Consider the following 23093-nt stretch of genomic DNA (forward strand, 5'->3'; position numbering starts at 1 on the left):
GCACAACAGTGACTTTGCTCAGAACAGGACGTCCGTCCAAAATTAGTGACAAGACGAGAAGAAAACTGGTCAGGGAGGCTGCAAAGAGGCCACAGCAACATTGAAGGAGCTGCAGAAATTTCTGGCAAGTACTGGCTGTGTAGTAAATGTGACAACAGTCTCCCGTCTTCTTCATATGTCTGGGCTATGGGGTAGGGTGGCAAGACGGAAACCTTTTTTTTACAAAGAAAAACATCCAAGCCCGACTTTATTTTGCAAAAATACATTTGAAGTCTCCCAAACGCACGTGGGAAAATGTGTTATAGTCAGATGAAACCAAGGTTGAACTTTTTTGGCCATAATTCCAAAAGGTATATTTGGCGCAAAAACACCACTCATCACCAAAAGAATACCATGCCTACAGTAAAGCATGGTGGTAGCAGCATCATGCTTTGGGGCTTTTTTCTTCAGATGGAACTGGGGCTTTAGTCAGAGTGGAAGGAATTATGAACAGTTCCTAATACCAGGCAGTGTTGATACAAAACCTTCGGGCTTCCGTTAGAAAGCAGAAGAGGAACTTTCTTTCAACACAACAATGACCCAAAGCACAAGATTGAGGTTTTGGAAAGGCCCAGCCAGAGTCTAGACCTGAATCCGATTGAACATCTGTGGGGTGATCTGAAGAGGGCTGTGCACAGGAGATACCCTCGCAATCTGTCAGATTTGGAGCGGTTTTGTAAAGATAAGTGGGCAAATATTGCCTCATCAAGATGTGCCACACTAATAGACTTTTACCCCAAAATACTGAGTGCTGTAATAAAAGCCAAAGGTGCCGCAACAAAGTGTTAGTTTAAGGGTGTGCATATCGATGCAACCAGGTTATCTTAAGTTTTTTTTTTTTTTTTTTTTCCCTTTAAAGGTTTCAGTTTGTTTTTTAATTGCATTGTACAGGTTATAGGTCACATTAAAGGTGGAGAAAGTAATGAAATCATCTTGATGTCATTTTTTTTTACATCACAAAAACCTGGCATTTGAACAGGGGTGTGTAGACTTTTGATAGCCGCTGTATATGTATATATAATAGGGAATGTGAGCTGGGATTAGACTGTCGTGAGACAGATTAGTTTTACCCTACTGATGTGTTGTTGCAACAGTAATCCTGCTTTATTTGGTCTAGTTTTATTCCCCTTATGTGCATCAACAATGCAAATGTTTTTGCATTCAAGAAAAAGAGCATGAGTTTACTGAATAGTAAACATGCTCGCCAAAATAAATGTCAAAATGAAAGTGAAAGTGCAGCCAAGACCAAAAGTAAACAATGATTAAGATATTTTCAGTTTCTTTTTCTTCTCACAATATGTTTGTGTTGGATGTAGTAGAGCAGTGGTTGTCAGCTTGTGGGATGGGATCCAAAAGTATGTCACTGAACCATTGTCAGTGGGTTGCATGGTGCAGGAAAAAAGAAAAATATATATAGTACTTTTATTTTGACGTTATTGTTTATTCAGTGCTGACAATAGAGTAAAAATTAGATACTTTTCCCCATTTAACTATTTAGGATTATTATAATAAGCTCAACTCTATACTGAAATCTGCACTTTAAAAAAACTACAGATGAGAATTACTCTTGCCTTTCTCCTGGATAGAAAAATAATAGTCTCATTCAAACTAGTGAATTCTAGCCTAGTGAACTTTATTTACTATTGGGCATTGTATTTAAGTAAGCAATTTGCTGAAATAATAATGAAGAAAACCAAATTTTCCAAAACTTTTTTAATGGATATAAAAAGCAGAATAAGACACAAACTGACGCATGTAAACTGTAATCACAGTTAACTTGTTAGCATTGCTAACTTAGATGCCTACATATTTAACAACAGTAGTAGAAACAAGTCATGTAAGTTTAAACACAAAATGCTAAAAGTCAAACAGTTGACAGACGAGTTGTATGTAATAAACCTTTTATGTTCATTTCAAATGTCATAAGTATTTTCAGTGTGACACAAAACACAGGGGAAACTTTCCCAGCACCAAGTTTGGTCCAAAAACACAATGAATAAGTGACACATCCTCAGTTATAGAGGTTTTTAAAAAGAGTTAACCATTAAACATTTTGAAAGTGTATTTAAATTGTCTTTTTTTTTTTAGTTCCTTTGGTCACAGCCACTAAAAGTAAACAATATTTATGGAAATGTTTCATATGAGAAAAAGTCTGAATGTGTTTAGGTACATTTAGGGTGAGAATAATTCTTTATCATATTAAATTTATGTTACAGCTACAGCTGGCAGTGACAATAGGAACACTTTCCCATTCTTCTAATTTTATATTCATTTACAGTATTGGCTATATATTTTTGGACACCCAGTGCATTTGCAAAATAATGCAACAAAAACACCAACCATTAGAACACTAAAAACTCAGTTTGATTTGCTTAATAATTGCGATTGCTTCCTGAAACACAACTGATTATTCAACAAAGAATATACGTCCTCGTAGGATTATTGATAAAGTCTTATTATAGAAATGAATCATTAAATCATCCCCTTTTTTTAAAAAACAGCAGGTCCAGGAGCTTTTTTGCTGAAACAGGCAAAAAAAAAAAAAAACAGTAGCAAACATCAGGATGGACAGAGGAAGGCCAGACTTGAAGTTAACATTGAAACAGGATTTATCTTCATTCACAGTTTACAGATGTGTTACAGCTGTTTGTGCATCTGAACACCAGCCAATCATCTGTCGCTCATCTCCATTTATTAAGAATTACCACGACAATGGAATGTGTCACATTTTGTGTCCAAATGCTTTTGCTTGGAATGATATACAATATAGATGGCAACGTTAATGTATGTACAAAAAGGCACAATTGTGTTAGTCCAACAATTACACTGTTAACATCAACAGTATCTTCAGTGAGTTAGTTTTTTTTCAAGGGGTAAAAGAAAAACACAACATATCAAAATCTCAGTCTGATCAATAACCATCCAGTGTTTTCAGTATGAGGTAGACAATATAAACCATGTATGACGTAAACTATGGCTTCACTGTTTCATGCCAGCGATGGTCCTGAATGAAGGAACGAAGACGTGACACGGGTTCTCTCTGTGTTGGCTCAGGTTCCTCATGATCCGAAACTTCTTTCCGCACAAGGCGCAGCTGTAGGGCTTCTCCCCGGTGTGGAACCGGAGATGTGCTTTCAGGTTGTCCCTCAGACGGAAGCTCTTCCCACACTGTAGGCACGCGTGCGGCCGGTCCCCCGTGTGGAACCTCTGGTGGCGTCGGAGGCTTTTCCTCAGAGCGAACGTCTTGGCGCACACAGAGCACGCGTACGGCTTCACCCCCGTGTGGAAGCGCGCGTGCCGACGCAGGATCTTCCGCCGCTTGAACGTCTTCCCACATATGTCGCAGGCGTAGCCGTCGCGGGAGTGCGCCACAATGTCCTGGAGACGCCAGATGTCGTTTGGACATTTGGTGAAGCAGCAGAGGCGGTGGCCCGTGTGAACGCCTTGATGGCGGCGCAGATCTTTAGGCAGAGGGGAACCAAAATTGTGCTCAGAACGTTTTAGACCTTTTTCAGTCTTTGTCTTTGATTTTGACAGGGCGTGGACATCCACCAAAACGACTGAGCAGGACAGCTTCAGCTTCAGATCTGAAGGCTTATCTTTAACTTTCACCAGAACATTGTCTTTTGACTCTTCTTCAGGGACGATAATCTGTACCTGGCCTCCGCCCTCAGCTGGAAGTACGGCCCCATCAGAGGACGATGGGCTGTAGACGGAGTCCTTTATGGTGCTGAGGGAGGTTGAAGTGGGCTCGGACTGGATAGGACTCTTTGGGTTGTATGAGGGCAAAGAAGACTCAGAGCTAATCATCAAAGGGCAGACAAACCCCACCTTCTCCTCAGGAGTGGCACTGCTTGGCTCTGGTTTGATGGTGAGAGGCTTCTGATTGGCTGGTGAGCTCTGAGTTGGGTCGCACCACGATGTCTCTGCAGGGACAGAAAAAAAAAAAAACTCATATTTTACCATTTCTGCTCACAAATCTATGCAAAGAGAACAATCATTGATCACTCAGGTGTTACAGCTGTGAGAAAACATTCACAGCAGACCTCAGTGAGAGACGATCCAACAGCACCAGCATGTAGAAAAGTCTAAATATGTTGTAACTGCAACATAATAGCTAATGATATATTAGGACCATGGTTACATCAAATATATTGAGGCCCTCATTTATCAACCTTGCGAAAAAAAAAAAAAAACAGGTGCAAATTTAAGTGCACGTTTGGTCGTGTGACTTATGAAACATTTTGTATTTGACCAATCCAGTGTATAAATGATCGGGTGCTGTTTAATGTGGTGGCTGAATTCGATCGTAATTAACATATTACGCCCTCTCCTGTTTCGGAGGTCAAACGAGAAAAGAAACATTTACAAGATGAAAATTGCATCCTCACATCTAAGGTGGAGCTGAACGTGTAAAAATTGGATTAATATTTCATTTTAGATATTTAAACGCTCTGTCGAAGAGAATCAGCTACCGAGCAGGTGATGTCTGCCCCCCTGTGTGCGATACGAGCAACTTCACCACAGAGATCCTATAGAGACTCACGGATATGACGCTTATATCTGCCTCAGTCTGCACTCTGCACACTTGAAGCAATAAATATAACTTTGAAAGAAATTAACAATTGAAACCCTTAAAAAAAACAACTTAAAAATGACTAAATGTTGTCTCTTCTGTGTTTATTATACTATCAGTCATTTTCACCTATAATTCATCACATTACTGATTACATACAGTAGCACATATGTAACAGGTATAGTTTACATTTTAAAAACATGAATGAGATCCTATTTCCTCCGTACAGTCACCACATACATAAGAAACGGTAAAAGGATGTTAAAAATAACTCATACATAACAATATCACACGAGAAGGAGTCCTGTTGCTTTTATACGAGTTAGTTCTACAAGCACATTTTATCAGCCAACGGTATTAGGCAACAAGAGATTATTGACTTCTTTATTTGGCTCTACCAAAAAAAATGGTCCACAACTGGAAGTAAGACGAGGCTGTTGCCAGGCAACATATACATTTCCTACCTGACAGTTATTATTATGGGTTTTTAGGAACTAACTGTTGTATAATAATAAATAAATAAAATATGCACAGTAGGTTATTTTGGCTTTGTGCTGATTACCTTCTGGATCTTGTAGTTGTAATATATCTTTTTGATCTTCACTGTCAAGTAGAGGTTCTCCTCCAAGGATGTCAAACTCCATATCCATCCCACCAGCTGCAATCTGAGGGGAAACATTTTAAAAGTCAGCCTCCCAGACATCATGCATTGACAGGATCCTGCTTGTTGTTGTCAGCCCGCGCCTGGAGACCCTCCCACTGACCTGTTCCCTGAGGGGCAACCACCCAGGATCCCCATAGCCGTTGATCTCAGTGAAGAGGATCTCTGGGATCAGACCATCCACCTCCTCCTCCTTGCAGTCATTCTCTGTGATCAAAGGTGGGGGGAGGGGGTTGGAAGGAGTAGTTTAGTGCATGCCTGAAAGAATACAGGACCCCCACACCCCCTCCCCCCCTTCCTTCCTGCAGGGGTTCAACTGAGAGCACATGCATGACGTGCAGATTATTAATGTAAAAACAAATGCTTTCTAAAGTCAATGTGTATGAAGGTGAAATAAATAAACCCACCTAAAGGCCCGAATAGTGAATGGACGTCTTCGTTCACTTGCACTCCGATGCTACGTTTTCCGTGTCCGCTGAGCTCCTCCACCGAGGCTCGGTACTTGCTCTCGAACAGTTTGGTTAACTCCACCGTGGCCGCTTTAACCAGTTCTCCCAGCACCGACTCCACCTGAGACTTGAGGTTAACAACACCCGCCGCCATTCCGGCTTCACTGAGAGATTAAAGACAAAACCAGTGTCCGTGATTTACACTAAAAAAGTGTTTCCACGTCTATATTTACTAACTCCAACGGACGAACACATGGATACCAGAAAAGAGGCGTGTCCACGCTCTGTACGCAGGCGCACCCACCACTATTGGGACGCCCATTTGAACACGTGACCAGGGTTTCAAGAGGCGGAGCTAAAGGATTTAAAGCGCCGACAAAAACAGAATAAAATGTTTTTGACCCTCTGCTGCCACTAGAAACTCCAAAGATGGACACCAAAGTTTTATTATTTTAATAACAACCACATTACTGTGTAGCTCTACTTTAATTGGAAATAGCCCGTATTTATGTGTTTGCTTCTTCATTTTCTCATCAACATCTACCTAGTTAGGTTAGGACTTATTTATGATTGACAGTTTTACTGTTGTAAATCCCCTTTGTTTCTTTTTATATTTGCTCAACCTCATAAGTCTGGGTTTTGTTTTAACTTGATATCGGGTTTTGTTTGTATTGAAACAATGTGTGTGTGTGTTTTTTTTAAAAATTACATTAATAAAATATATTAAAACAAAATACACAACACTGACCATCAAGAACTAAACGGGGAAAAGAACCTAACACCAAAATAAATCAGAAGATACATTTCCAATAATTTGGAAAATCTTAACAGCAGGTATTGGACATATTTAACATTATTTATTTCTTTTGAACTTGTTCATAAAATGTGGTGAAAACATGGCTCCATTTTTAAATATCTACATTTATGTATTGAACTTTTGGCCATAATAAAATTGAGTTCTACAAGGCTCTTTACTTCTATCTTTTTTTTTTATTATTTTTTATTTTTTAACCAAACTTAATCCGACCAAGTTCAAAGGATGAAAATCAAAGTCTTTGTGTGATTACATGTAGAAAAAAATACATGCTGAACAGTCTCACAATGAATATCACAAAAATGACATTTACTCACATTAATACTAAACTTTTGAAAATAAAAAAAATAATTACATATGTAACTTTAAAGGGGCCATATGTAGAATTTGCAAGCAATTTCTGCCACCACCAGGGGGCAATACGCCATTGAGGTGTCTAGTCTCTGCCGGAAATTAAAAAGAAGAAGAAGAATCATCCGCTCTCAAGGTGTTAACGGGACGAATACAAGTGTAAAGTTATTTCAGAAGATGACATCTTAAAGTATTTCTCCTCCAAGTAAACCAGTAAGTAACCCTGCTCCCAGCAGAGGCTGAGAAAAACGAGTTTTCGCCAGAGATGGCCTAGTTCAGGGACAGCTCTGTCTGCTGTAAATAGGCTTATACTCACCCAACCGGTGGAAAAAAGGTACTGCAGGTTGGCCGGGCCGGCAATATTTATTAATGTATATATAACTATGTAATCTAAAAAAATAAAATAAAATAAAATAAAAAAATCACATATGGCATGACAGCTAAGAACATGTTTCTGAACACTCAAATTTTGATTTTAGGTATCTCAGACATATTTAAAAGTTGAACATTCACAATAATTCTACATATGGCTCCTTTAAAATCATATCTTTACCCTTTGGGGCCAACAGGAAACACAAATACCTTGTCTGATTTGTTTTAACGGACAGAGAAGAGTAGAAACCCTGCACTGTTCTCCTAAATCAGTGGTCTGCAACCTGCGGTTCTGGAGCCTCAGGTGACTCTTTGACTCTTTTGCAATGGCTCCCTATAGCTTTAAAAAAATATTGAAATAAAGAGTTGTTATTTTCTTACAGAGGCTATTAATGATTAATGACAAATAAAATCATGATATAACAATTTTTTAACCTACAAATGTGCAATGACTTGGCCTCCTTCCTTCATTCACCTCCTGCAACATCTACAGACCACTTTCCGTGCACCTTAACTTTTAAATCCCTGGTAAGATAATTAATCCTACAAAAATAATATTCGGGAAGAAAATGGAGATTTTAATTGTGTGGGGACAGATTCATTTAACCGTCAATGTGCCGGTTAAATATGTATGCTTGATATGTGGATATCAAGCATGTGTTGACTGACATGATCATGTGTTATTAAATTCAAGTTACATTTTGTAGCCTTTCAAATATATATATATATATATATAAAATATTCTTTATATAACATTGTGTTCATGTAAACTGAGATGCGTAAGAATTTGAAGATGCAAGATACTGTTTTGTTCCTTGATGTTAATTTATTTTATTTTAAACTGTTTTAAAGTTTCCATTTACATGATCAATATAAATCAAATCAAATTAAATCAAACATTATTCTATATAATTTTAACTGTATAGAATTTAATACACTGTAATCCAGGTGAGATGAGAAATAATGACTCCTTTGAGAGTAAAGGTTGCAGACCCATGTCCTAAATCCATAGTTATCATTTCATCGCAATAAAAATGTTTTTCTAAGGAAACAATGAGTTACTGTACCTGGGTTACTTGAGTTATGTCATTTGGAACATGAAGCAATATGTTTAGATAATTTGAAAAGAAGAAAGTAAATCATTATTATACATTATAATTATACATTATTAGATAAAATGACTATTTTTATTTTTATAATAATAATTATTATTATTAGGCCATACAGCTGCTGGACTCACAATGTGCAAAGTCATACAATCATGTTTTTTTGTTGTTGTAATTCTGTGTATTCTTGGTCTGTTTTAGTGTTTACATCATGCACCTTCCTTTTATAGCTTATTATGAAAGTCCTTTATTTATATGTTGGCATTTTAGGTGCCTTTTAATCATTCGTCTATTTAGCCATTGAAATCTCTCTGTATCTATCTCTCTCTCTCTGTGCCTGTCTGTCTAATCTTATGTTGTAAAACCAGTGAAAGGAAACCACAACTCAACTTCCTCTTGTTGTGGTTTTAGAGAAATGGCAACTCCTTCCAAACTCTTGCTTATGCCTATGCTTACAATGCCGCCTATTTTGTCATTGTAATAAGAATACATTCAAATGAAACAATCCAGTGTAGAGTTTTTTTTTTTGGCATTCAGACATACTTAATGAACAACAAAGACCTTTTTGGATTTTTATTTTTTTTATTTTTTGGTAACCCGTTTTCTGTTATTGAAGCTACCGAATAGTTGGAGTTTGTACTGAGGAGTCGACGTTTTAGAAATACAAACGCTGTTGGGATTTCTGTCCAAGCTGTTATTTATTTAAGACTTCACAGTACGTTAAATATTGCTTTTTACAAAAATAGACTTTGGTGGTTGTCATTGATCATTGTTGTAGAAAATATCAATAGGATGTACAGCTCTTTCTTTCAGCGTGCAACATTGCATATAGATTTCACAGAGGCAGCTTGAGATGCTCAACATGTGTATCTTTTAGCACCTTTTCAATGTAGCCTCACTGCTTCCAACACTGGGGAAAAGAGAACAGAAGTAGAACACAAAGGATTCAGAATTAATTCATAAAACAATTCACCCAATCTGGGAATTAGGAAAATAAAAAAAAAACTTTAGTTATATTTTAAAAAATCAATATCAATAGTGTAACTTTTTTGGGAAGAATATCTGTTTTTATTGTAGTGGACAGAGTTACATGTGAGAATAAAGGCTCACTAGCATTTGACTGGACATGTTGTTACATGGAGGATTAGTGAGTACAGTGGTTGGAGGGGACAGATGAGCTCTGGAATATTGTTTTGATGAGATGAGATGAGGAGAGGTTGAACGAAGATGAGAAAAATAAAGTGACGACACAATGAAGTTAGAAAAGAGGATTTTTTTTTAGATCTCAAGTGAGTCGAGTCAACTCTTTGAACTGTAATTGGTCGGACTTGGAGAGTGAATTTTAGGACTTAATAACCTAATAATCATCGTCATCATCATCGTCATCGTCGTCGTCATCGTCGTCGTCATCGTCATCATCATCGTCGTCATCGTCATCATCGTCGTCGTCGTCGTCATCGTCGTCGTCATCGTCGTCGTCATCGTCATCGTCGTCATCATCGTCATCGTCGTCATCATCGTCATCGTCGTCATCATCATCATCGTCGTCGTCATCATCGTCATCGTCGTCATCATCGTCATCGTCGTCGTCGTCATGGTCAGGATCGATTTCGCCGGACAAAGCATCCTCAATCCAGTCTTCCAGCTCATCCACAGTAGGCATGTCCTCACCATCGTCCATGTCCAACCACACGCTGTCAGCCTGGACCACAAAGATCAGAATCCACATTATAGCATGTGAAATCAGCAACCTATGCTAAGACTTGGGTAGATTAAGGATCAGAATCTGCTCAGATGGCATTTTACAAATTAACAACTAAAGAACCAGAGGACTGACTCACATCATTGGTATCAACAACACCAATCTGTGGGTGGGACAGGTCTATCCCAAAGATCTTCTCCCAGTGTGGCACAAGCTGTAACACAAGGTCAACAATATTATCTCATTAGTTTCTAGAGCACATGACAGTGTGTCAGGTTTTCTTCTTCATCATTTGTTTTATTTATTTTTTCTTCACCAGAGGGAAATCATCAGGGTCGATCCAGACGATGCTCAGGTGAGGGTGGTCTGTGTTATCCTCAGCCACTTCCTTTAAGATCTCCAGGAACTCGTAACCGTCTGAAGAGTGAGGACGAAATCAACAGGGTCGATAGTCTTAAAATGTGTATTTTATTAATGTAAAGCCGCAGTATGTACTTTTTTTTTTTTTGCTTAATTTGGTCAAAAATTTATAATCACCTTTGCGCACAATATAAATCAAAGTGTTCTGGGTGGACCTAATTTTAATTTTGCACCTTCTCCTGGCCCTGTATAAGAGCTTTAGAAACCTAGGAGCATGACGTGACTTTTCAGCCATTCAGAGATCTTTTTACAAACAGAGGGTTCCATAAGCTGTTTTGGGGTGTTACTATTGGCTGCTCGACTAAAGTCGATGCGCGTTTACGTCCTATGTAGTAAAAGTGCAATGGCAGAAATTCAAGCAGGAGAAGTCCCCATCGTGGCATTAGACACAGCGATTACACGATAAAGCAAGTGGAAAAAGTAAGACTGATGTGATGAAGCAACAGTCTAAAGGTACAAATATACTAGTGTAGAAAGGACTATTTAGAGGTCCGCTTTGAGTTCTAGCAGATCCCCGTGACTGTGCAGGGTCTGCCCCTTGTACTGGTTTTAGAGGGAGAGTGATAACAGACAGAATAAATCGCATGTAAACCTAAGAGAAGCATATAAAGGTGGAGAGAAAAGACAAATTATTTGCAGTCTGGATGCGCGAATGCTGGCTGTCACTCTGCTCTGAGCGGCAGCTGGGATCATTGCAGCCGCCTGTGTGGCGACTGGCGAGGGAGGAGCTGACGGCATCAGCCGCTGTTCAGGGCACTAACTACAGAGTGATCCATGCATTCAAGTCAGAGTCTCTATAACATCAGAAAACTCTCCAATAAAACAAGATAAAGTCCCTACATTTGTCATTATCTCTACTGAGAAAAAAGTCGCTAAGGCCACAGTTGTGCATGTTTACGAGAATACCGGTAAGGGACGATAGGTTCGAAACAGTTAGGTAGTTGTTTCTTTACAAGTCTCACAATTCTACATACTGCAGCTTTAAACACTCAGATTTGTATTTTTTTTATACCTGGGTCAGATTCCTCTGCGAAGGCAATGATGTGTTCATCATCATCAGCATCGTCATCCTATAAAATGCATAAAGACACACTTGTTGAAGTTTCTTTATGTTACTGTATTATTCATGAAGACTTCTAAGGTTACTATCTCAATTGTTGTCAAAGGTGAATGGCTATAAACAAACTGCTTTACATTTGAAAGCTAAAATATACGTACCCAGATTTCATACATGTTGTGCGGCTGTAGCTTCCTCAGGGTTGGTCTAACAATGAAGATAATATTTGGATGGAGTTTTTGTTGTAAACTGAAATTGTTGAATCTTAATTTCTTTCCACAGGGGATGACTTACTTGTCATTGTCTTCAATAAACTCTACCAGCTCCTCCTCAGTGTAGGGTTTGCCAGGGATGACCACTGGATTATCCATGAAGGGCTCATAGAAGTCCACCTCATTGAGTTTCATGTCCAGCGCTTTGGCGACCTAAAACAGAAGGAAAAAAATGCACTGGTACCATATTCCTAAATTATATTTGCAGTTTTTAAGACACCTAATAGTGTTTGAACTTGCACTGAAATAAATTGCGTTTAATTGATGAAGGCGTCCAAATAGTCTCACTTGAAAACAGTTGAAATAAAAAGCTTGAAACCAAATTTTCTTAACATATGGGTAGGCTACAAAACAAAAGTGAAAGCCTTACACATCATAAATGATCTGATTATATTGTTCAAAACTTTTCGCTTTTCCCTGTCTTGAGATAAGATATCCTTTATTTGTCCCACCAAGGGGAAACTTGCATTTCTGTTACATTCCATCCAAGAAACATGAAAAGAAGGCAATCACATATAACATGGGAGGACAGGAGCGGAGAGAACTGTGGGTCGGCATTAAGGCAGCGTCCCGTATCATAGATGAGAAGTGGAAAACATGAGGTAAGAGGAGGAGCACAGTGTGGGACCCTCTTAGGAAAAAAAAAACTCCTCGACACACACAGAAGCGCCAAAAAAAATCACAATTACAAAAATATTCGAGGACATAGCAAATATGGTCGGGGGACAGGACTTGTGGAGGGGATGATTGCAGCCAGCCGCTGGGGTGCACGCGCGTGCCGCTTCTTACAGGCGCCTCGCTCGCCCCTCCTGCTGCCACTGTGTGGGAGGGAGGGGGGACGGTGGGCCAAAGAAGGCATTGAAACATGATCCCGTTTGCTTCATTCTGTACAGTTCCCAGGTGGTGGTGGTGGGGAAGAGGAGGAGAAGGAGTAGGGGGACGGAGCGTTAGTCGACACAAACATCCTGGAGAATAGACAGACAAGCCGGCCTTGAACAGCTGGCTTGTGGGGAGCCAATTGAGATAACAGTTTGTTTTTAGTCAGGCTAAGCACAATTTTCCTTCAGCCTCGGGGGGGTCCATCTCTCAAGCAGTAAATCCAATATGGTGGCCTTATCTCGAAAGCAGACCGGTTAACTTCTCCAAGTTAGATTCCATAGACATTCCAAAGTAGCATCCTGCTTACTTTTTAGTTTGTTTATCACATGAGTCTGAGTGTTAGGAGCCCTGCCTAATCCATCAGAAATGACTGGCAGTCTTCCCAAAACAGCTGCCAACGTAATCCGGACTTTGCGATTGGTCCGAAAACTGTCATCTCCAATCAGCAGCAGGGCTACTATCATAATTCCAGTTATGTAGACATCTTCCACAGAAAGGATGGACAGACACACGACCCTCCACTTCTTCTAGGAGTCCATCGTGTATCTTGCCTCAAACGTTCCGTCCGGACAGGCAGGCTCACCTCTGCCCGTTCTTTTTGTTGAAAAAATTTGGTCAATTGCATTGAGAGACCAGCTGATCAATTCCATGATTTTGGTTTTTCGATAGAAATGTAGAGAGAGGCTTCTATTCAATTCTGACCAGATCAAAACATCTTAAGATTTTTAATCACGAGTTTGTTTGTGTGTTTTTTTATGTCTTTGTTCTGGTTACTCTATTGAGCCTACATTATTATTATTTTTTTTATACACTTGATTCTGGCTTCTTTTATTGATTGAATATTGTGTAAAAGTAAGCTGCTGACTGTCTGAATGATAAATAAAGCCCTACATTTCATCTTCTTCTATGTAATTCAGTTGTGATTCAACACTATTATTATTATAGCATAAGCCAACAATAAAGAACTCACCTTGGCACTGAATGTGGCATAGAACTTGATGTGAGGATGAAATTCTTCAGCAGCATCAGCATAAGCCTCGAAATCTGTAAAGTTACAGACAATAATGTAAAAATGCAGTTTTAGGAAACATTTGAAATGGAAAATGTGAGTGTTTTCAGCTTGAACATAAGTCGAATAAAAGAAAGACAAATGTAAAATTTTCGAATTATTACTGCTAAGAATTATTATAGGATATATTAATAAAGACAGTGGGACATTGCAAATGGTTATCATGCCATCACATTTACAAACTCTTACGATCTGACTTGTGACTCTTGAAGTAACCCATCAGTTTAATGTCCTCTTCAATATTTTTGAAGCCTTTCAGCTCCCTGCTGTTGTCAATAATCTCCACTGGATCTTCAAGAACCTATGGAGGAAACAAAGGGCCATGGTAGACAGGATAAAGGTGAGTGGAAGAAACAAATCAAAGCGAGACAATGCGTAGTAGTCTTAAAAAGTTTAGTAAGGCAGGCTATTAACTGGGATATTATATCCTCACGAACATCAAAGATGAACTCCACAAGAGTGTCGGCAGAAAGCTCTCCATCGTACTCGATGACTTCATCATCTGTGATAATGTAGATGCTGTCGGACTCATCAAGCCCTGGAACAAAAAAGAACAGAATTGAGTCTGCAAATGTGCTAATGACTTTGCTATTTAAAATCTTCTATGTAGCCAATGCTTACCTAACTTCTTTGCAATATCTTTGTCAAGCTTTGCATCAACGAGACCGACTCCAACATCTTCATCATCAAACTCTTCCAGAACCTGAGCTGCAAGCTGTATAATAAAAAAAGAAACATTATTGCACTGTTAAGGGATATTCTCATTTTTGAATCCAACACAAAGCATGACAATGCACAATAACACAAGTGTATTTTAGGAATTGTTCCAACACTTTTGACAAAGCTCCTCTGCTCGGTGGTTTCATTACCATAAAAGACCCTTTTTTTTTAAGAGCGCTGCTGAAGCACTTTCTAATTCTGTATGAAACATGAACCTCATGATGGATGGTTGGCTCCACCAATGTCCTCCCAGCTCTGCTGCATGCACAGAAGAAGTGGTGGAGCGATGTCTCATTCACACACACATACACCAACACACACACACACACACACGATCTGGAAGCAGCTGCTTTTACTGGCATAAATAGACAAACACTCTATGAGCTGTGGACATATCTTAGTATTTTTACTGGTATGATTTCATGATGGAAGTTGGTTCATAATCATGAGAAAGAAAAATAGTTGTTAATCTTTTGAGTAGTTAATTAATAAAAATAAACGGAACATCTTCCAAATAAAAGCTAAATAACTTTTGGTGCATAAACTCTGTTTTGTTTTTGCTGAGTTATGTTTTGTTATAAACTTTTTCACCTGCATGTAAAGTTCAAATAAAATAAGTTTTTATTGTTTTCAAGACCATGTCCTGCAAGCTGATCTGTAGCTATACAAGTTTAATATAATATAATAAATATCATATCATATGTATGCTTTCTTGAAATAGCTTGGTTTTTTAATTACTAGATTTCTAAAATTACTAAGATAATTTTCATGGAACTGTACAGAAAGATAAACAGACTTAACAGAAATATATTTAGGCAAAACTTAATAGTCAATGTAACAATGAAAACACTCTAATAGTTTATTTAAAAAAGAAATAAATGAAAAAAGTTATTTTCCAACTGTTTTATCACGTATCACCTGCGTACTATCGCTGTGAGAAGTGCTGTAGATGCTTGAAATAAGTTCATCATTAAACATAAATCATAATACATTAATGGTAAGAAACACAAGCCTAGTGGGCGTTTAGCACGCCACAAAAGCTACTGAGGATTAAAATAGCACCAACCAGCGCACGGACTATTTTGGTGAGGTGGTGATGATGCTTGGACTCCGGGATCCGCTGACATGTACAGTACTGTATGTGTCAATCAGAGCTCTGAGCTGAGCTGAGCTGGCACTGCAGGTGCCAAAAGCTCCAGTGTGGGCCAGAGATGAGGTGATATGTAATGGGGAGTGGGATATCATGCCCTTCTCCCCTTTTGTTTTGTTTATTACTGCTTTCCTCTTAGGGATTAATCTCTCATCATCTTTTTAAATTGCCTTTTGTCGCACCTATTTACTGCTATACGTCCCTTTTGTTGTTGGCAGTAATACAAACAACTGTAAATCTGAATTCAGAATAATCTTTTTTGTGCGTTTTGGGTTTTCATGCATAAGCAATTGTGCAACTTGTGTACCAGAAAACAGTACCATGTAACTTTGGTTATCATTCTTACCAGATGTCTCTAAGTATTTTGACCACTTATGCATCTTGTGCACTTGCTTGATCCGTCAACAACATCAATACTGCCTCTACATCATTATAAATGCAAATATTAACCAGTGGATACCATAAAGTTATAAGGAACTATGTGGTGTAGAGGTGTGCCACCTGAGCAGCAGCCATAGAAGCAATTGTTGTTCAATGACAGCTGCTCAATTTTAAAGAATGATGAAATGTGTGGCTGTGACCAGTGTCCAGTCTGACGGGACTGATGAGCATGTTTATGGATGGTGTGGTGCTTCCATCCTTTGTTGTGGTTCGTTCTTCACCTCAGGAAGACAACGCAGCTTTTCAACACATCATGCATTTCTGCTTCAAGCTACTTCTTCAGGGTTTAGACAGCAGAGCATGCATTCCATTGACCTCACACCTGTTGTTGCATGCAAAAATCAATTTTTAGTCAGCTGCACAATATATAACACGATAAATTATATTTTATTCCGTCAAATTTTGCACAATGCATTTGCGAAGCCCCAATTCAAACAATTAAAGATAGTACAAACCTAATTCAACTCAACCCACCTCAAGGTTCAACTCCTCAATCTCAAACTGTCTCTGGGCGACGCGGCTGGACCCGGGATGGTCATGGTAGTACACCACCATAACATCGTACTTCTTCAGGATAGACTTATAGTTCTTGGCACTGAGGTGATGGACACGGTCCTTGCCATCGTAGTCCGGGAAGTCTAGGGCGTCCTTGCCCAGTGATAACCCACAAAAACAAAGCAAGAACCCCACAAGCACCCAGGTCCACTTCATGGCTCCTCTTAATTGGAGGTGTCTTTGCACTTGCAGGTTGTTAAATAAAGGGAATAACCAAAATACTTTCTTGGAAGTAGGCAGAACCCCCTTCCAGCCCGCGTCACCCAGAAGAGAGCAAAACCAACTCCTGTATTCACCTTAATAAAAAGCCCACTTGGGCAGCTGGCACTGGGGCATGGGGTGCAAGAGGGGCTGGACTTAGTCTCACATAGGTACAACTATGTGTCTATGTGGGCTGTAATCGAGCATGGGAAAGATGAGGCAGGGTCGGGCGGTTGCTAAGGTGACAGTTCTGCAAAGTGTGTTAGCCTACGTGTGTTTGTGTGTGTGCTTGAGTGTATGTTACAAGCCAGATGAAGTGGGTGGAGAGAGGAGATGAGATGAGAACCATGTTCTCATTCTCATTTCACTGACACAGAGGTTTGAAAAGCAGGAGGATAAGCTTAAGTGGCAACAAAGTCCAAGTGTTACAGTAACCGAAGTGAACTGTAGTTCTGTGCACGAGTCGGTCTTTTTTGGCGAAAATGAAGAAGAGGACAGGGAGGATGGATTTAGAGGTGCTGCAAATATGAGGCACTCTTTACCCATATTAAGAGAACATGAAGGATCCCAGCTAAAAATAATAGATGTAGGACAGAGACGTACAAATCAGGAGGCAGTGCCGGTGTCTAATTTGCTCCTCCTGGCATCTTTGCATCTTGAGAATGCGAAGCTGGGTTACACAGGGACATGGAGGAGGAAAGAGGAGAGGGAGGTGGGTCTGCTGAGGAGTCGGAGCAGAACGTTGGTGTCACTCAGCCCAGCAGGGCTCAAGGAGAAAGTGAAACACAGGGTTTTGCTGGAAAAGGAGGGTCTGCATTACTCCATTAGGTCAGGCCAGTGTATACAGTGAGACATGTGTCCTGTACCATACATTCACATGTACTGGGACATTTACAGTACATGAGATAGTTTACAAATTAGAAGCAGTAAGCTATAAATAAATGCAGGCCATGCTTATAGTGTTCACTCCCTGTAAACACATTAGGCAGCCTTTTAATAAGACACAGGCTGTAGGAAGAAGTGAAAAATGAGTAATGACTTTGTCAGTCAGTTGTCAGTTTCACATGTCACCATTAGTCAAACTTAAAGTACATGATTTAACATTTCTTTTGTAATTATGATTCCTTTACTCATAAAAACAGGATTTATTTTACTCGTGAAAACAGAAACTTTACTCATAAAAACAGGATTTATTTTACTCGTGAAAACAGAAACTTTACTCATAAAAACAGGATTTATTTTACTCGTGAAAACAGAAACTTTACTCATAAAAACAGGATTTATTTTACTCGTGAAAACAGAAACTTTACTCATAAAAACAGAATTTATTTTACTCGTGAAAACAGAAACTTTACTCATAAGAACAGAATTTATTTTACTCGTGAAAACAGAAACTTTACTCATAAAAACAGAATTTATTTTACTCGTGAAAACAGAAACTTTACTCATAAGAACAGAATTTATTTTACTCGTGAAAACAGAAACTTTACTCATAATAACAGGATTTATTCTACTCGTACAAACAGAAACTTTACTCATAAAAACAGAAACTTTACTCATAAAAACAGAATTTATTTTACTCGTGAAAACAGAAACTTTACTCATAAAAACAGGATTTATTTTACTCGTGAAAACAGAAACTTTACTCATAAAAACAGGATTTATTTTACTCGTGAAAACAGAAACTTTACTCATAAAAACAGAATTTATTTTACTCGTGAAAACAGAAACTTTACTCATAAGAACAGAATTTATTTTACTCGTGAAAACAGAAACTTTACTCATAATAACAGGATTTATTCTACTCGTACAAACAGAAACTTTACTCATAAAAACTGAAACTTTTCTCATAAGAACAGAAACTGTTTTTTATTCAAGAGAATGCAATAAGCTTCCGTACTTAATGCTAAACATTGCAATATGTATTTGCCTGACTGGTCTGTATATTTTGTTTGCAATACAAAAAAATATATATATTTTTTTAAAAAGCTTTCTAATTGATTTCTAATTGTCAAATAATAAACTAGTAGACAAATAATAGAGCACATTTTGTTCGTCGGTTTGCCTGCACATTTTAATTTCCACATTGCTGTGTTTAAATGTTTGATTTCTTGGAAACCATGATGATGATAAAGTACAAACTTGTTTTTAAGTGAGTTTCAGGGCCATCGGTGGGGGCGGGGCCTATGTCTGTGGGCGGGGTGAAGACTGGGCTTTGCGCCACCACATCAGTCAGTGTTAATGTGGAGTTATTAAGTAAATAACACCGCAGTAAAAGTCATTTCATCGGTAAAAAAAAAACGATAACAACCAAACACCAAGGGTCGACACGGCTGGAGCTGCTGTAATCAGGGGTTAAGGTCAGACTTCTTAATGTCAATCATTATCTTTTTAAGCTAGCCAGCTAGCTTCTCAACGCATACTAACGTCAGAGAAACAACCATAGCTCTCATGTTGTATTGTAGCTGCAGCGGAAATCAAACACATACGAAAAGTCAAATTATTATAAAACTACCACATAATCGCCAAAAAAGAGAGAAATAAATACATCAAAAGTCGGATATACTCTGTGTTCCGTTTGTCACATGATCAGGAAAGGTAGTAGAGCGCAGAAAACTTGATCGACTACGGTGTGGTTGAAATATTTATGTTTCTGTGTAAGTTATAAGCAGTTATACACATAATTACACATCAATTAGTTTCAGTTGTGTTCCAGCGGCTGAAACTTGTTTTGGGGTTTATTTGGGGATATTTTTTGTACATTCCCACAAAACATCTAATACATCTACCATATTTAATAACAAAATGTTTTCTTAAAGTAAAAATTCACCAACATTTTGAGGAACAACTTATGTATTCCGTCTGTTAATAACATATTTTTGATTAGCAAAGCAGGATTATTTCAATTTAGGAAAGCGGTGCACAAAGTCTGTTGTGTCATTCAGTCACACTGATTTCAACATGTTTTCTGTGTGTGTGTGTGTGTGTGTGTGTGTGTGTGTGTGTGTGTGTGTGTGTGTGTGTGTGTGTGTGTGTGTGTGCGTGTGTGTGTGTGTGTGCGCGTGCGCGTGTATGTGTTATTTATTTCTTTTAATAGATGACTTTAGCTCTGGCTAACAGAGCAATTGGAGCCATCATAGGATCAGCTGTTGCAGATGCTGCAGGTAATCAGAGAAACCATATTGTAGATTTTTTTTTCCAATCACTCAATCAATCAATCAATTCTTTATTTATAAAGCACTTTCATTTTTGTATCAAATCAGCTTAAACTGACAAAACATGTTAATTTTTTGAATTATTGTTTGTGCTTCTCTTACTCGTGCTACCTAGCGAAGGTGTCAAAACAAGTGAGCGGCTTTGAGCTCTCCTGCTTGACTTTTGAAGAAGTTTGATTATTTGTTAAAAGCCAGTGGTGTTAATCACTTTATTACACTATTCAAACATCATGTATAGATTTTATTTTCTGTAAATGTGACCAAATCCAAACTGTGGCTCTTTTATTTCAGCACAGCCTTTGCACTGGGTGTATGACCTCCAGAAGCTCCAGGGAATACTGGAGCAGGATCCAAACCCAGAGTTTCGTTCCGAGTCTGCAAACCCGTTCTACAGGAGAGACACGGGTCAGCAGAGCTGCTATGGAGACCAGGCATTTGTCCTGTTAGAGTCCCTGTCTGAATGTGGAGGTATTCTATCTTTTTTTAATTCCAGCAAGTTCATTTTGTCTTCTTTTTTAAAATAGTATGTTATGGTTTCATTTATTCAGACAACTTTTTTCAGGAAATGTACATTGAATTTTACTTTGATCTTCTGACATTTCTTCCTTAGAGGCTTCTTTGATCCAGCTTTTGTGCTGGTTTCCTTCTGTTCCTATTATTTTTGCATTGTTTTTTATTTGTTTGACTCCCTGTGAGTCGTCCTGCTGTCTCATAAGGCCACATCATAGCAATCAGCAGGCACCTCTGAGTAAGACTGACAGTTGACATTGGAAACATGTCAGGAGATCAAAGTCAATTTCAAACTAAATTTAATGAAAAAGGTTGACATTGTATTTTCTTTTTGTGAAATGAATGAAGTGCTATAAGAATGACGACTTTCCCTTAAATTTTTGTTTCATATCAGCAGAAACTTTGAGAATTTATTAATTTGGCATTTTAAAGCCTTCCAATCTATTCAATTCTATTCAATGTTGCTACCAGATGTATTGAGAATTTTTTGCATCATGTGTCTTATTTGCTGTTGTCTCCATCCAGGCCTGAATGTCGAGGATTTAAAGCAACGGATAATAACATTTTTTGGCCCTGGATCAGAGTATGACACTCCAATCAATGACCCTTACAGAGAGAGAGGAGGTAAGAAAAGCAATGCGTAATTGCCTGTTAATCAAGTATTTATTCCTGATAAATGTTGTACTTTGGTGAATTACAAGGACCAAGACCTCAGCTGCCCATCGAGGGACCGTGGAGACAAGGAAGTTTAAAGGGCTTCCTGAAGAATGTGGATGCAGGGAAGGAGGAGACAGGTACACATTCCACTCACACATCCATCCACAGCTTTGTTTTACAAAGAGGAAACATCTTTGAAGTTCATCTTGCGCTGGTTGCAGGTTGTGAGAACGACTGCCAGATTGACGGCATCGCCAAACTGGCCCCTATAGTGGCTTTTTATGCTGGACAGCCTGACATGCTGGAAAAAGTGGAACAAGCCACCCGGGTCACCCAGAATAATGATGCATGTGTGGCTGAGACTCTGGCAGCAGCAAGGTCCAAACGATACTTAGATTTGATTATTAAGATAAGAAATGTATTTTGTGCAAATAAATGCTCGATCAGTTGATTTTTATTTATGTATGGTATTTTATACATTTTATTAAATAAATCATTTGATTAGGTTTCTGGAGCATTTCATCCTGAATGGTCCAGACCCAAAGGTTTTGGATGTAGTGCTGGGACAACTCAGTGACCCAAACAGGAAGCAGCCCCAGGATCTGGACAAAGCAGTCATTGGTATGTGAGGCCTGGGCTCAGATCATGGGACTAAGGCAGGGTTTTTCAACCTTGGGGGGGTCGTGACCTGGAATTTAAATGGGGATTGCCTGAAATGCCGAGTAATTAATAACCCCCCCCAAAAACGAATGATTTAAAATGTGTTTCTTAAAAAAATTTTAAATTATTTTTTCAATTTAAATGCAACACACAATCATAAACCACTATTCTATACTTTCACTTTCCCAGATATAAATGCAATGCAGTATATATGCAATATATGAATACTAGTGCATAAAAATCATGTAATTGGGAATGAAATAGTGTTGTTTATAGTCCAACTCGTGACATTTCAGTCAAATAATTTGAAATCGTTGTAAAAATGTAAGCGTGACTGCCCTCTATGGGTTGAAACCGAGCTATTACAATCAAAATGTTACTATTGGCTGAGCTTCTAATTAATGTTGAAGACTCACTCAAAGTTATGCTTCTCTTTTAATTTCAGGGCACATCCATCAGGTTAAGGAGAACTTGTCCATGACTCCCCGGCAGCTAATTCCTACTGTGTTTCCAAACACATGAGGTATCTTTGCTAATGTCTTCTAATATTTGTATAGTATAATAAAGTACTAATCAGTCATTGAGTGATTCAGTAATGGCTATGAACACAGATTTCAGTGATGCACTGATAAGATGTTTTTTTAATTAGCTGTACATGTGATGCTGCGTTAGGGTTGCCAGGTGCGTTCCAAGCAGCGCTGCATGGAGTCCTCACAGCCAAGCACTTTGAGTCGGCAATCAGAGACACCATGAGCTGTGGAGGATGCACCTGCAGCAGAGGGTCCTTCATTGGAGCCTGCATTGGAGCTCAGGTGAGACCATCTTATCCTACACATTTACATACAATTACCTTTACGTGTGAATGTCTTTATTTATTTATTTTTTTCTTTTTAGATTGGAATGGAAGGCATCCCAGCTACCTGGTCATCCAAAACCTCTCGGTTCAGCTCGGTACTCGAGCACGCCAAGAAGATAACCAAGCACCACCTGTAGTTTTAAAGCAGTGTGTGAAAATGTGAAGTGACCCAGAACGTCCGGGGAAGGTGTTGAGCTTCAGCAGAACAGTGAATGAAGGTTCTTGTCTAAACCTTAGAGAGACTTGAGCTGGATGATATTTTTCTCTGTTGAATTAAAGCACGCTGATCCAGATGTTCTGTGACAGAATCAATGATTTAGAAATAAAAAACATGATCCAGATGCTTCGGTCTGCTTCTCAT

The 23093-nt window shown here is 38.7% G+C and overlaps 3 protein-coding genes across 4 annotated transcripts; 1 reads left to right on the forward strand and 2 right to left on the reverse strand.

Annotated features, from left to right (window-relative positions):
- Positions 1-1967: 1967 nt before the first annotated feature.
- LOC114479515 (zinc finger protein 397) lies at positions 1968-6029 on the reverse strand. The gene is made up of 4 exons (XM_028473227.1): positions 5684-6029; positions 5380-5483; positions 5178-5280; positions 1968-3965 (listed from the first exon to the last, which is right to left on the reverse strand). The coding sequence occupies exons 1-4, from the start codon at positions 5877-5879 to the stop codon at positions 3019-3021; spliced, it is 1350 nt and encodes a 449-aa protein (XP_028329028.1). The 5' UTR covers positions 5880-6029; the 3' UTR covers positions 1968-3018.
- Positions 6030-9041: 3012 nt separating this feature from the next.
- On the reverse strand, positions 9042-16944 carry casq1a (calsequestrin 1a). The gene is made up of 11 exons (XM_028472375.1): positions 16553-16944; positions 14389-14482; positions 14205-14305; positions 13957-14068; positions 13669-13742; positions 11842-11972; positions 11709-11754; positions 11503-11560; positions 10387-10487; positions 10210-10284; positions 9042-10070 (listed from the first exon to the last, which is right to left on the reverse strand). Exons 1-11 carry the CDS (start codon positions 16787-16789, stop codon positions 9726-9728), a joined length of 1374 nt encoding a protein of 457 aa, XP_028328176.1. The 5' UTR covers positions 16790-16944; the 3' UTR covers positions 9042-9725.
- A 680-nt stretch (positions 16945-17624) lies between these two features.
- Positions 17625-23075, forward strand: LOC114478990 (crystallin J1A-like). Of its 2 annotated transcripts, none has more exons than XM_028472377.1 (10): positions 17625-17667; positions 19932-19998; positions 20341-20517; positions 21085-21183; positions 21261-21353; positions 21438-21594; positions 21722-21837; positions 22322-22399; positions 22549-22688; positions 22771-23075. In XM_028472377.1, exons 2-10 carry the CDS (start codon positions 19932-19934, stop codon positions 22867-22869), a joined length of 1026 nt encoding a protein of 341 aa, XP_028328178.1. In that variant the 5' UTR covers positions 17625-17667; the 3' UTR covers positions 22870-23075. The 2 variants fall into 2 exon arrangements, with proteins under 2 accessions (XP_028328178.1, XP_028328177.1); XM_028472376.1 differs by lacking the exon at positions 17625-17667 and adding an exon at positions 19017-19194.
- The last annotated feature ends 18 nt before the right edge of the window (positions 23076-23093 follow it).

This window comes from Gouania willdenowi, chromosome 17 (genome assembly GCF_900634775.1).
Source record: "Gouania willdenowi chromosome 17, fGouWil2.1, whole genome shotgun sequence".
Classification (NCBI taxonomy): Eukaryota; Metazoa; Chordata; class Actinopteri; order Blenniiformes; family Gobiesocidae; genus Gouania; species Gouania willdenowi.